This window comes from Lipotes vexillifer, unplaced genomic scaffold, assembly GCF_000442215.2.
Source record: "Lipotes vexillifer unplaced genomic scaffold, Lipotes_vexillifer_v1.1 scaffold591, whole genome shotgun sequence".
NCBI lineage: Eukaryota > Metazoa > Chordata > Mammalia > Artiodactyla > Lipotidae > Lipotes > Lipotes vexillifer.
In genome coordinates, this window is record NW_006791954.1 from 5,107,704 (window position 1) to 5,122,932 (window position 15,229).

At 40.0% G+C, this 15,229-nt stretch overlaps 1 protein-coding gene across 5 annotated transcripts in view; it reads right to left on the minus strand.

The window, feature by feature from the left end:
* Positions 1–12,300, minus strand: part of LOC103086118 (keratin, type I cytoskeletal 12) — a 31,554-nt gene extending 19,254 nt beyond the window's left edge. For 4 of the 5 annotated variants that reach the window (XM_007465212.1, XM_007465210.1, XM_007465213.1 and 1 more), the window contains exons 1-6: positions 11,741–12,277; positions 11,269–11,351; positions 10,152–10,308; positions 9,035–9,196; positions 8,808–8,933; positions 8,447–8,667 (exon numbers count right to left, since the gene is read on the minus strand). In XM_007465212.1, the coding sequence (XP_007465274.1) occupies positions 8,447–8,667; positions 8,808–8,933; positions 9,035–9,196; positions 10,152–10,308; positions 11,269–11,351; positions 11,741–12,277 (1,286 nt within the window). Of the gene's footprint in view, positions 1–6,717; positions 7,251–7,719; positions 7,791–8,446; positions 8,668–8,807; positions 8,934–9,034; positions 9,197–10,151; positions 10,309–11,268; positions 11,352–11,740 lie in introns of those variants that run through there. The other variant, XM_007465209.1, reaches the window with a different exon arrangement.
* Positions 12,301–15,229: the final 2,929 nt, after the last annotated feature.

Genomic DNA, 15,229 nt, shown 5'->3' on the forward strand with positions numbered 1-15,229 from the left:
GGGCTTCCCTGGTGGCGCAGTGGTTGAGAGTCCGCCTGCCGATGCAGGGGACACAGGCTCGTGCCCCGGTCCGGGAAGATCCCACATGCCGCGGAGCGTCTGGGCCCGTGAGCCATGGCCGCTGAGCCTGCGCGTCCGGAGCCTGTGCTCCTCAACGGGAGAGGCCACAACGGTGAGAGGCCCGCATACCGCAAAAAAAAAAAAAAAAAAAAAAAAAAAAAAAAAACCCAAAAAACAAAAACAAAAAACAAACAAACAAAATGTAACTAAATATTTAAGATGATAATACTTTAAAAATATGCCCTCAAAATATTTAAGAGTATGGATTGCTCCTTTTAAAACTTACCAAACCCAGGGACTTCCCTGGAGGTCCAGTGGTTAAGACTTCGTCTTCCAATGCAGGGGGTGTGGGTTTGATCTCTGGTTGGGGAGCTAAGATCCCACATGCCTTGGGGCCAAAAAAACAAAACATAAAACAGAAGCAGTACTGTAACAAATTCAATAAAAAAATGGTCCACATCAAAAAATCTTAAAAAAAAAAAACCTTATCAAACCCATGAAAATGAATGAGGAAGTGTCATATCTTCTAGAAGGAATTGACTAAGCCTCTCACACCTGTTAAATAATCAGCATATACCACGTGTGGAGCAATATCACTTTTGCCAATTAAAAATGATGATGACTTTATTCCATTTGCACCAATGCAACAAAGAAAAATAATGTATGAAACCTTATCATGCATTACCTTAATTCATAAAAACTGTGGTCATTTTCACTGGACTATGTAAAGACTTATCTATAAATGGTGCTAAGTAAATATTTGTTGAATTAATGAATACACAAATAAATGAATATGGGATGCCCCACATGTATCCATAAGTATACAAACTGGGTGTTGTTTAAAAAAATTAAAATTACACTTCAACTGGTTAAAAAAAGTTGTATTTGTAGCTATGTTCATTTGAAGTGTGAAACTGCAGGCTTAAGTGATTTTTAAAAATCCCAGGATATTTTCAAATAAATGAAATATTTCAAAGTGGATACACTTTCCTCAGCAGAAACTTCATGTATATATAATTTTAGGAAATGGGTTCCAAGCTGATAACTAAAATGAATATATTCTGACCAGCCAAGTTCATAATACCCTGTGTTTATGGTATTTTTCATGAGAATTTCAAAATGCTGGGCTAATGTGATTATATGTGATATTGTTATTGTCTTTTTGTGAAGGTAAATCATCTCAAGTTGAGTAGCTTGTTTTGAGTAAAATAATAACTCACTGAATGAAGCCTGAAATACCATCTGGTTTCTATCTGTTAGACCCCATTGTCTCTGCATGGACTGTTTTATTTACAAGTCTGCTTTCATGATTTTGAAAAAAAATGCATTTCTTTAAGAATATATGCATAGTGAAGCGTAAACAATGGCATGTTTTAGCAACTAAAAATCCACAGTTAATTTAATTTGAAGGAAGACCAGAGTGCAAGAGTGGTTTCTAAAAGGCCTGGTGGCCCTGTGTTTGCATTCTATAGAGTTTAAATATTTACTCTGAATTTTGCAACCTAGTGCATGTGTGTAAAGCATTACACTTACTCAGGATTTTGCTAACAGTTATACCACGCATGTTAAAGCAAAAAAAAAAAAAAAAAAAAACCCTGAAAATTGTGAATGATAATCCCCAGAAGTCCTAAGATTTTCCTCAACCTGTTTTCTATGCCATCTGTTTACTTGTAGAACCCTCCCCTTCAATCTGAGCAGTGGCGTTAACATTAACATCTTACAGTTCTGACATGATTTGTAGCTTACAAAGCTCTTTCACAGAAATTGGCCTTTTTGAAGCTCGCAACAGCTTGTGATGTAGGGAGGATAAATATTATTACACCAATATATCCTGTGAGAAAATTTGACCTCTTAGCAGTCAGCTAAGGAGACATATTTCAGGGGAAAAAGAAAATTGCACATTTCTTTTTTGAAATTGAAATTGTTTGGGAGTTCGCATGAAGAGAAGGAAAAGAATAAATAAGTCTAGGGGTCTGAGAGGAAATCTGCAAATTAATTTCTTTAGTTGTAGAGAAACTTTGTTTTTTCTCTCTATAATAATAACAGCTACCATTTAGTTAGTGCTTATTCTGTGAAATGTGGTACTATTATTGCCTTGGTTTTTACAGACCAAGGAACTGAAGAACAGAGGGGTAAATAAAACCAGTGGAAAATGGCAGAGCTGGAACCCAAACCCAGGCATCAGCCTCGCATCTGTATTTTTAACTACTGTGCTCCGTCGTGTGCTGGTTTAAACCAGCTCTCTAGGGGAATACATAAGTAGAGCCCAAGTCCCATAGTGTAGGTATTGCCATCATGGCCAGTTTCAAGTTACCAATGATTTAATAGCCAGCTTGGAAAATTCCTGAATATTTATCAATCAGCACTTAAGAGCAGGTGCAAGCCTGCCCTAGCACATGATTGATTATCCTACATAGCCTCTTCATGCTTTCAACACAGCATCGTCATGAAGACAGACTATTAAATTACTATTATTATTTAAAAATCAACTTTGAAATATGATTTACATGCAACAAAAGGTATCCATTTTAATTGTACAGTTTGAAGAATTTTGAGTAATGGATATACCATCACCATAATCAAGATACAGAACATTTCCATTAATCTTAAATGTTCTCTTGTGACCCTTCCTAGTTAACCGGTTAACCCGCACTTCACCAACAATTTCAGACCAGGCAACCACTGATCTGTTTTTTGGGGGTTTTTTTTCTTTCTGTTTTTTTCTTTGGCCACGCGACATGCAGATCTTAGTTCCCGGACCAGGGATCAAAACCTTCCCCCCTGCATTGGAAGTGTGGAGCCTTTACCACTGGACCACCACCGCTGATCTGTTTTTTATTTTTTTAATTTATTTTTTAATTTGGCTGGTCAGGTCTTAGTTGTGGCACGTGGATCTTCGTTGTGGCATGCGGGATCTTTCATTGCGAACTGCAGGCTTCTCTCTAGCTGTGGTGCACTGGCTTCAGAGCGTGTGGGCGGGCTTCTCTCTAGTTATGGCACAGGGGCTCCAGAGCTCGCAGGTTTAGTTGCCCCCCGGCATGTGGGATCTTAGCTTCCCCACCAGGGATCAAACCCCAGGCCCCTTCATTAGAAGGCGGATTCTTAACCACTGGACCACCAGGGAAGTCCCCACTGATCTGTTTTATGTCACTGTGGATTAGATTCCCCCCCCCCACAGAGTTTCCTATAAATGGAATCATACACTATATATTCTTTTGTGTCTAGCTTCTTTTGTTCAGCATAATGGTCTTGAAATTCATCCATGTTGTTTTTGTGTACATCCTTATTTATGGGTAGGTTGTATTCTATCGTATGGATGTACCATAATTTATCCATTCACCAGGTGATTATTTTTCAACTGTGAATTCTGGTCATAAAAAATCCTTTTATAAATATGTTGCTGAATGTTGCAGCCATAGCTTTTATTAAAAAGTTGTAGTGATGGAGAGGATACATTTAATTAGGATACTAATGGTTTTTAGTTTGATATTGAGTTTATGATACTAATATTAAACAATGACATTTTAATCTTAGATCCAGTACCAAGATTTAAGAAATATTTACTACCCCATTAAAAAGCCATTTACTTAGGTATGTGAATACATTTTTTTCATTTGATGTTTGAGTATATTTTTAAAAGACTAGGTAGTTCAGACTGGCTGTCTGGTTCTCTACACTGTAAATAACTACTAGCTTTCTTTTTTACTTTATGCCTTATAGAACTTGCCTCTTTACTGGTGGACTTTCTGGAAACTAATACCACTTATTTAAATAAGAAAGTGTTAATTTATTAAGTTGATACTTTTAAACTTCTCTTTTCTTTCTCTCTTTCTTAAAACAAACAAACAAGCAAATCCCAAACCCATTTTGTAGTATCCAGCATATCGCAAGTGGCTTAAAAAGCAGGATTAATTTTTTTTAAGGTTCATATCCTGAGATTCAAGTAGGTGGCACTCTTACAAAGCCTGAAGATTTGACTGCTTTGGCAATGTGTGATTGTTTTCTAGATGGTTCCCTTTTTACTGTGACCTACTTGCAAACCCATTTGTTCTGGATAACTAAAATTCATTTTCCCTCTAATTGTCAGAGTTGCATATACTGTTTGTTAAGCATTTTAAAAATGTACAAAAGAAAAAATATTCTTCAAACACCTTGATTAATTTCCAAGAGATAACCACTCAAACAATTTAGTATATACAATATGTTCCAGAACTTTCTCTAGCCTACCCGCACAGTAAATGCAGATAAAAGTTAAAATTTAAATTAATAAAATTTTAGATTTTAAAATAATCATAATGATATGCTTGTTTTTGTTTTCTGATCCTATGCCTGGGTTTTTTCTTATGAGTTATTTTCCTTTAAGACAGACCTCTCATTTCTGCAATTCATTAATTGCTGAGTCTGAAAGAACCTTTCACATCTGTGTTGAATTAGGGCTTGTGGTGTAGTGAATGAGGCCTAGACTTTCATGATAAGGATTCTATGCTAACTGTGTTTCTTGGCAGTGAGAATAGGGTAAAGAGGACTTAAATAATAAGAAATCTAATGCTTCCTTTGCCAGCTGAAGACTGTAGAATATTCTAAGATTTTATCAGAATAGGATTGTGATTTTTAACTTGCTGGCTATTCCAGGAGATGCTAGCTATTGGCTCTTCAGTGGGAAATTTTGTGAAATCACTGATTTTTTTAAAATACATTTTTCTCCCACAGTATAACTTAAGGGCAGCCAATTTCCCCCAGAATGAGCAATCCAAGAGACCAAGCCAGACGGAAATGCTTTTGTGACCTAACCTTGGAATTCACACACTGTCACTCCTTCAGTAGGTCTGCTTTACTCCTTGTGGGAGGGAACAATGCTCAGGGGCATGAGTAGCAGGAGGTGAGGCTCATTGGACCATCTTGGAGGTTACCACAAGGAGTGGTTACTTTATCTATTTATTTCATTGAGGTATAATTGACATATAACATTATATTAATAGTGTTGGGTATACAACGTAATGATTTAATATTTGTATACATTGGGAAATGATCACCACAATGAGTCTAGGTAACATCCATCCATAGATGGTTACTTTAAAGCCATGGGATTAGATGAGGCCACCTAGGGAGCGAGTGTAGAGAGAGAAGACAATAGGATTAAGTCAACATTCAGAAACCACAAAGAAGAGTCTGAGAAAAAGCTTCCAGTGAGGTGATGCCTTTGGGAGCCCAGTAGAGAAGGTATTCCCAAAAGAAGGGAAGGCCGAGAAACTAGGATAATAGCTAAGAAATGACCACCGACTTTATACAAAGTCGAAATCCCTTTCGACTTTGGAGTTTCACACAATTCAGATGTAGTTGTAAGGAAAACAGATGCTGTTTAAAGCAGTAACTATTTGCAGCCACTTTCGAGTACCAGGAAGTGGCATCATTTATTACTTGGGGGCTGTGGAGCTTGTGCAGGAAAAGACCTTGATAATCTCTTTAGGTCTGAAAGGTAAGGTTCTCCTAGCATTAGTTCTGGAAGGTGAGGTCTAGACAGAGAGCTGAATTGCCGTGCATAATAAAGTAAGATGATGGAGCATCTGAGATCACTAGCAAATTTAAAAAGAAGTGTGGCTTCAGAAAGCTGCATACGGAAGCAAGTCAGCTGAAAATGACATAATAATCTTCTGTGGGCTTTTGCACCCAGTGCTGGAATGCCTCCAGGCTTGCCTGACTCTCTCCTCTCCTTTCTGCTCCTTTGACGCTCCTCGCTTATCAGGTCCCCTGGTTTCTCCATAACATTTTGGTTACACAGAGTAAATAATAATAGGACACAAATATTGAGTACTTCTAAGTGCCAGGGACCGTTCCTACTGTTTTATGTATGTTACCTCACTTAATCTTCACAAACTCACCCCACTTTAAAGATCAGGAAACAGAAGCAGGCAAGAGGTTGAGTTACTTGCTCTTAAGTATTAGGGTCAGAATTTGAACCCAGTCTGGCTTCAGAAATCAGGCTCTTAATTGTTAAATCTTGCTCTCATTTTCCTTTTAGGGTTTTGAATTTGGCAACCCAGATTGAACCACAGTCTACTCAGGCTTAGACTTTGCCCACCTTCTGCCCCAACCCAGAACATGACATCTGTTATTGACTTGTGGGTCTGCCCCACCCCAGTAGAAACCCCACCCTGGGCCTTGCTGGTGCCCAATAGGAGAAGGGCCATCAAAGCAGTGTTTGTCTACGCCCCTGTGACTTTTCTTATGTGCTTCCTCTGTTCCCTTTCTCCCTTCTCTGCCTGGTTGGTTTCTGTATGAAGCATTTTGTTGCCTCCTCACAAATTTTTCTCCCTCCAAGCGTCCTTTGAACTTCCATCCGCCCTATCTCACTGTATCACTGTTCCCAGTAGATGTCTCTCTCTGCCCTCAACTGGGAACTCCTTCAGGCAAGGACCATATCTTTATTCACCTTCGAGGCTTGAGTTGGGCACACTATGGGAGTTCATAAGTGGTTCTTCATTGAATGAAAGAAAGTGCTAGAAAAAGAACAGGACAAATGTTATCCCGTGTAGTGAACAATACAATTTTTTTTTGTAACCTTGATGGGCTGATGTAAAAAGGAAAGAACTTCTAAAAGAATCTTCTTAACTTAATCTCCCACTTCAACATCTTTATCTCCGTGTTTATCTAATACTAATAATTAGTATTTCACAAACCTCTCTCTATGCCCTTGACACTATTGTTGGAGTCAAGGAGGTACACACTTCACATTATTACCATTCATCTTTTATTAAGATTAACTTTTTGAAAACATGCTACTTGATCAAAGTCCGGTGATTAAAAATATGTTCCAGGTCACTAGAAGAAAGTTTATTAAAAGACTACTCTAGGTCCAGAAAGATGTAAGGCAATTTTGATTTGTTATAAAGACCAACATTTCCACAATTATTTGTAATTAAATTTTGTTTCAGAAGGCCAAAAAAGGCTCAAAGTGAATAGGGAATCCAAAGAAAATCAAACAAACAGAAATCGAGATTGAACTAATGTATCATCTTACTCTAAAAGGAATAATTTCTACTTGTAAATTTCTTGTTCCTAAGGAAACAATCATGGGGCAGATCTTGTGAAATTTTATATTAATTCTTCAATTTCCTGAACTTGGGAGGAGACCACCTCACCATTCACCACTTCCTGCACAATTGTCTTGATTTTTCGGGCTCTGGTAGGGTCTAAAGATAAAAATGGAACAAAGAGGGCAAAAGTTAGTGTTTCAAATATTCATCTAAAATTGGTTGTTTAACTTAAGCTTCTAAATTAGGTATTGACTGATACAGTCCATCAAATTTAAACTTTCAAAAGTGACTTTTGCATTCTAAATGAAATGCATTTTATTTAATAAAATGTATTCAGTGTTGTGCACAAATGAAAATATTTTTCTTTTTAAAATTTAAAAAGTGTTTATGAGTCTCATAATACTTTGTAGATTTTTTTTTCCTTCCTGAGCTTGCCAAAAGTTTTAACACAGAACAGACTACTCATTTTTCTTCAGGAATGCATAAATATTTTTTCTTTGAATACAAATATACTTTAACTTTAAATTAGTAATAACACTGCAATATTCAGTGAGATCTTACAGTTTTAGTCATTAACAGATGTGATTCTGACTTATTCCAAGTGCTTCTTAGGGAATCTGCCTACCTTTGGAGGAATCAGTTGATGGTGCTTGAGAGTTGGAGGCTGTCACACGGGAACTTTCATCCAAACAGTCACTGTAAAGAAAACAAGGGAGTTGATATCGCATGATGCTTTCTGGAATGAGAGGGAATAAGGAATTTGCTATTTGAGCTTAAAAAATGGCCAGCTGGAGAAAGTATTATACATTTCTTGATTAAGAATGATTGAATGATGCACCCTGAGAGTAATCAGCTGGTGCAGTGCACCTTTGCTTTCAAACCCTGCCTAAAATGGGCTCTTAAAGTGAAGCAAACTGGCAATTAATGGAAGATCTGGTTTCCTGATTTACAGTCCTGAATTCTTCCCACTAGTCCAGGCTGTTATTACTTTTGGAAAGTTCGCTACAGTAGGTCTGAGGTGATTGCGTGGCTGTGATTTGATGTCATTCTCAGCATCGGGGCATTAACGTCAGAGCTCGGACGGTTGATTTTTCTAATACTCATCTGCAGCATGCCTCTGTCTGCGATGCCATTGTTCATCCCAGCATTTTATTAACTGTTATCAGGGAAGATAACGGGTGACAACACTTTGCAAAATGTAGAGCGTTTAACAAATCTAGGGCATGTCTTTACTAGATGTGTTATCTTCTGTCAACTAAAGAACCCTTCCCACTTCTATTGCCCTCAAACTGCATCAGTGTCCATGGGCCGTCAGCCATTGAGGTTATTTTCAGCCTCAGTTATCTATTCACCCTTGGGCTTCTCCGTCCAGCAGGCGGCGGTAGGTCTCGATCTCCAGCTCCAGACGGGCCTTGATGTTCAGCAGCAGCTGGTAGTCGGCGCTCTGGCGCTCGGCGTCGCCGCGCACTTGCAGCAGCTGCTCCTCCAGGTTGCCGATGTGCTGCCGCACCTGGGACAGCTGGCTGCAGTAGTCGCCCTCGGTTTCGGCCAGCGAGTCGTCCAGGGATTTCTTCTGCACGGGGGAGGGAAATGGCACAGACGTAACAATGGAGGGGACCGAAATGCGGAAGGCAGCCAATGGCCTTACTAATTTGGATGCAACATTTCCTTTGCAAGGCGAAAGGAAGCCGCGCCTTTTGGCGCGCGCCGTACCGTGGCGAGCTGGGACTGGAGCTCAATCTCCAGGGTTTGAAGCACGCGCCGCAGGTCGGTGACCACGCTCTTGCTGGACTGAAGTTCCTCGGTGTTGCTGCTGATCTCCTTCCTGAGCTCGGCGCTCTGCCACAGCAAAGAGGGGGGAGAGGATGTGAGCCAGCCCTGCGCCTCTCCCCGGTCTTTAATGCAAGCGTCTTAACGCCTTTTGTCTTTGTTAGTGGTACCTTTTCAATGAACCAGGCTTCCGCATCCTCCCGATTCTGCTGGGCTATGGCTTCATACTGCCCCCGCATGTCGTTAAGGAGGCTCGTGAGGTCCACTCCGGGGGCAGCGTCCATTTCTACGCTGACCTGGCCTGGGCCGCCGGCCCGGAAGCTTTGGAGCTCCTGGGGACAGCGAGTGAGAGAGAGGGGCGCAGGGGCCCATTGTCACTTTCGTGGGCCTCTTCCTCCGCAAAACATAGTTGGTATAAAGACAAACCTATCAATATAATATATTCAAACATTTTTTACCTAAAATTCGTATTTTTATTCTGATTTTGAAAGAATTTAAGACACTTTCACGGGCCCCTAAACTCACCGCGGGTCCTGGGTGCTGTGCCTACCATGCCTGATGGATGAGTTGGCCCCGCTTCTTGGGGCTCCACAGACTTTACAAGAAGGGAAGGCCTGGTGGAAAGGTCCCCGGGGTTTTCAACTACAGCTGCCAAACCGAGGGCTGCAGACGGTCCCTGGGCTTGCCCAGTTTGTATCATAGTCATTGCTTTACATTGGAAAGCTCTTTAGGAGCCTAGTGCCAGGGTCATGCATGATTACTTATATACATTGTGGTATATCAGAGTTCCATGTGTGTATTACACTGGGTATAATTCGTTTCTCTAACATATATAACACTATGTATTATTGGTAGACTATTATTTTTGAACTTTAAAAATACCATATCTTTTTCTTGATAAGTATCTCCTTTTATTTTCTATGACAAAAAGATTAATTCTTCAATCCTTCCAGAATGTTTTTCACTAGATAGTGCAAGGTCAGCCTTTTAACATTTTTTCCCTAGCTAATGAATAAAAATACTATATTTTAAGAAATCACTAAATCAGGACAATTAAAATTCTGATTGTCCTTTTACCAAATGATGAAAACGACAAAATCAAAAAGTGCCTCTAACGTGTTAAACGTTAACAGAAACCACCACCACAACTTCAAAACAAATGGTCATCTTAACAGGGGGATAGTGTATCATGCATATCTCTTCTAACTCCAGATTTATAAATTTGAAATTGTAATTTCTGAGTCTGGTAGAAAAAAGCAGCGTAGAGAACTGTGCTTTCCGGCTCACCTCTTCGTGATCCTTATTCCGGTAGGCCAGCTCCTCACTCAGGATCTCGATCTGCATCTCCAGGTCGGCTCTGGCCAGGGTCATCTCGTCCAGCACCTTGCGCAGGCCGTTGATGTCGGCCTCCACGTTCTGGCACAGGGCCAGCTCATTTTCGTATCTGATAAACCAAGGGCAAAACAGTCCAGGGAATCCACACACCCATTTGAATAAGCCCCCTGCCATCTTCAGGGCTGTTTTGCATATCAATTTAGCAGCATTGTAATGCATGAGACTGTTTTTGCTTTTCTAACTTTTTCTTTTCCTTTTTTTAAATGACAGGTTGCTACTCAGTGGGAGAGAAGTGAACAAATTAGGAAGTGATACTTTTCTACCAGCGATGAACCACAATAGCACCGCATCCCAGGCTACCTCTTCCCCTCTGGCTGGCTGCCTTGGCTATGAACAGTAAGTAGCAGCCCCTCTCCAGGTGGAGTTTCTGATGGAATCCTAAAAGCGGTTGAAAATTAGATAATAATTAGTCGTCTTGCTTAACCTTTATTCATGGTTTAATTTAAAACAGTGAGACTTCTTTAGTAACTCGTACTAAGGTTCAGGATCGTCACCACTGCAACATCCTGTGAGGAAATTTTGCAGAGCAAAAAGGACGTTAGTATTTTCTCCTTATGTCTGAGGGTGGTGTATGGGGAAGGAGGAGGCAATATAAAAACAAATGCCTGGTTAATATTTTAGTTGTATGTGTCATCGGGAAAAAGGTCACTTCACTTAACGCCCAGGCAAAAACATCAGTAATTCATTTGGATGCATGGAAGACTGAGGTTTAGGACACTGGTGGAATTATCATGTCACAACATGAGTCAATAACAAATGTCGAATATGAAAATCCATAGCCCTGGATTTAAGTACTTTATAACTAAGGACGTGTAATGTGAATTGTGTTTGAATCTAGTTACTTTCTAATAGAATGCCCGATGTGAATTTACCAAAACATTAAATGTATGGAGCATGTGAACTGCTGAAGGTTGGAAATATTTGCCATCAATGAAGGCAGGAAAATAGAGAAAAAGAAGAGATACTGGGGCATGTCAATCATCATTAGTCTTTCTTTTATTCTACTCACTTCATTCTGAAGTCTTCAGCAGCCAATCTTGCATTGTCGATCTGCAAGAGCACCTGGGCGTTTGCAGTGCTGTCAGAAATGATCTGGCCAAACAGGGGAAGACGCACGAAGTGAGGTCGTACAAGATAGTGTTTTGCAAATATATCTTTGACAGGAAAATTTTAGGTGATGTTATAATGCTATTTTATTAAGGGTTTAAGGCAGTTAACTTTTAAAAGAAAATATGTATAGAGAATATTATTTAAAAATTAAGAAACATACATTTCCCCCAGAAAAGGTAGTGTAAAAAACAATCACTTTATGGTAAATGATAAAATGAAACTAAATATCGTAAGATGAGAAATTATTCCAAATACAGTTGAATGGAAAGATATCTAAGTTTTAGGTGCTTTATGACTGTAAAATATTGAAATAGCAAAAAAGAAAAGTAAAAAATAATTCCCAAAGCCCCTCTAAAAAGCCATTTTGTTACCTTATTCCTGAGGTCTTCAATCAACAGATAATATTTACTATAATCATTCTGTGGGTCTCCAGATCCTCGTATTTCGTACCATTCTCGAATTTTGTTTTCTAGGTCAGCGTTAGCCTCTTCTAGAGCTCGAACCTTATCCAGGTAGGAAGCCAATCTGTCGTTAAGATTTTGCATAGTTTCCTTTTCTGATCCAGAAAGAAGGCCTCCATCGTTGCCAGAGAGAATCCCTAGAGAGCCCCCTCCTGGGCTTCCCCCAAATCCAATCCCCAGGCTCCCAAATCCACCTCCCCTGGCTCCTCCATAACCAGTGCCCTGTCCTCCTGCAAAGGAACTTCCAGAGCCACCACCAAAGCCAGAACTAGAACCAAACATGGAAGCAGCTGAAAAGCCTCCCCCATAGCTGCCTCCAAAGCCAAAGGCACTTCCCCCATAGCTGCTTCCGATGCTTGAGGCAGAAATGGCCCTGGCTCTGCCCAGTGTCCCACTTTGGGAGGACAGCCACTGGGGTATCCCAGAGGTGCGCACGGAGAGTGACATGGTGCTTCTCGAGAGACCCACAGCCAGGGCTGGTGCAGTGTCAGCAACGCAGGAAAGCTAACCTTTTATAGGTCACCGAATGGGTGTTGCCGTTGAAAAGTTCACTCTTTCCATTCAAAATATAGCTCAACAAGAAAATGGTTTATGCACATTGACAATTCATTGGTATAGAACTAATTGAATAATTGTTCCCATTATATATTTGTGATAGAAAGAAGAAATCTGGGTGGAGTACAGATAGGTTGTCATAAGGAATTTTTCGTCTCCAAATTATTCCATTGCTTGTATTCTCAGCACTGCCCAGTGTCTTATGTACAGTAGGAAAGCAAAGAGTGACTGCTGAATGGATAAACGAATGAATATTTCTTCCTAAGTCTTAAGCTTCTTAAAGTTCACTCATATTTCCTACCTGTTTCCTTTAGAAAACTCAATATAAACCATCTCATCATGATGTAGTGTATCTTCTGGCAGAATATCATTTCAGAAACTGTTGTGAAACGCACTGGTGGAAGGTGGGGAACAAACGCATTTTCCGGATTGATACTGGAATTTAAATTTTCAAAGATTTGAAAGTCTTGTCATTAGGTTGTTGCATGGTTTCTCTTTTTTCTTTTTTTTTTTTTTTTTTCCGTACGCGGGCCCCTGTTGTGGCCTCTCCCGTCATGGAGCACAGGTTTTTTGTTGGTTTTTTTTTTTTTTTTTTTTTTTTTTTTTTTGCCGTACGCGGGCCTCTCACTGTTGTGGTCTCTCCCATTGTGGAGCGCAGGCTCCAGACGCGCAGGCTCAGCGGCCATGGCTCACGGGCCCAGCCACTCCACGGCATGAGGGATCTTCCCGGACCGGGGAACGAACCCGTGTCCCCTGCATCGGCAGGCGGACTCCCAACCACTGCGCCACCAGGGAAGCCCGGTTTCCCTTTTTCTGATTCAGAAAGAAGACCTCTTAAATATTGAAAAATGCTATTTTTGAGTAGAATATGAGTATTTCCAGCAGGTCTTCATTTACATGAAGTTTGACCTTCCTAGTAAACTCCATGAAATCAAGAGCCTTGTCTGATAGTTCATTGCTCTACCGCCAGCTTTGCTAGTGTATCAAAAAACAATTGATCTTTTTGTTTATTGAAATTGTATCAGTGCTCGTATCCTCAACCCCTTAACCCCCAAATATCCAGATATTATCTGCTCTGACTCCAGCCTCCCTGAAGGTGAGGTTCTTCAATTCTGTGAATAGTCCTGTGAACAGCTAGAGCCAGCTGTGCCCACTGGTGATTTGGGGGCAAATGCAGAGAGGGTGCACTTGAAGCCCATGTCAGACCTCTAGAGAGAGTATCAGTTCTGGCAAATGGAAGGATCTTGTGACCCTATTTTTTTTTTTTATCACTTCCTAGGAACAGGAATGATGAACTCAGAGTGAAATCCAACTACAACTTCCTTTTACCTTTTTATAGAAGGGAGATACGCCAAGGGCCATATTTTCTCCTAACTTATACACTTCACAAAGAGCAAGCAAGTGGGATGTCTAAATAAAGGGGTTTTTAAGCAAGAAATTTGCAGAATTTACATATTCTCATTCACAATAGATATAGAAAGAAGCAGCAACCCAATGCAGACTCAGCTTGAAGAGAGGGGCCATGATCCATCCATTTGTTCCATTTCTTGAGAGAATGGAAACTTGTTAAGTGGAAATGCCAGGGACCCCAGCATTATACAGAGATTTTTACCAAGGATTCCTTTAAACTATTACCGGCGTTACAAGCGTTTTTTCCCTGATCTTGTCCTTGTTTGAATCATTAGTAGTTATTGTGTACTTAATATATTCTAGACATTGGGCAGTTGAACTACAGACATTATTTTTAACCTTTGTGGAAACCTCTTCAAGTGGATATTTTTATCCCATTTTACAGAAGAGAAATCTGAGGGTGAGGGTGTTAAGTGACTTATTCAAGGCCACACAGCCAGGAGATGGCCAAGATAAGATCTGGGTCTGCAGTGCCTTCTACAGACAACACAACCCTGCTGCTTACAGTGAAAACAAAAAGGACAGAGGGTCGCTCTGACCCCCAAATCATGAGACTGGGTTTCTGCCCTGCACATCAACCAGGAGTTTTAGCTCTTTCCTTTTCAAAAAAGCTTTCTCTTTGAATTTCATTTCTCAGTGTACAGCCTGAGACCCAGTGATCTACTCTTCATGGTTTGTCAGAAATGGCATCACAAATGAAATCTTGGGAACCTATAGGCAAATGTGTTTTTAGTTATACCTTTTGACATGTAACCACATCTCCGAGTACTAGTTAAACTTGCACTTCTCACCCAGCAACTTGACATTATGGCTGTAAATTATTAGTCACTCACAAGTAGCAACCCCCTGAGACAGGGTGAATCCATTTTATTGCCCTAGCAATGAAAACAGACTATTGCCTGCTTACAGAGTCAGAAGGAATGTGCCAAATTCAGAACTGTAACTTCGTGATATCACATAATATGGGAATTATGATTAACTTGAAATTTTGAACTTGGAATCAATTTAGTGCTGAAATGTCTACTTTCCAACTCTAATGCTTATATGTACATTTTAAATAATCTTGTTCAATATCTATACATTATGTTTACACATTATACCTTTGTGTTTCTATACATGTATGTCATCCTAGACTGTAAGCTTCTCAGGCAAGGGCTATGCCTACTTTATTTTTCATCCTGAGTCTTAGCCTAGTATTTGGCTAAACTTCATTCTTGCACACTTAGAGTTATTTCACTTGAAAGAACTTAATCCTTAATGTATTTGAATGTGTCATTTAAAATTCATTTCATTTGAAAATGACTTTGCTCTAATTTACTGTTATGCTTTGACCAAGATTTATTCTGAATCCAATTATGAATGGGGAGCAACTTTTCAGAAGCTGAAAAGAGAAATATTCCTTCTTCAGTGGCTTCTTTTTGTGGGGGGAGGGAA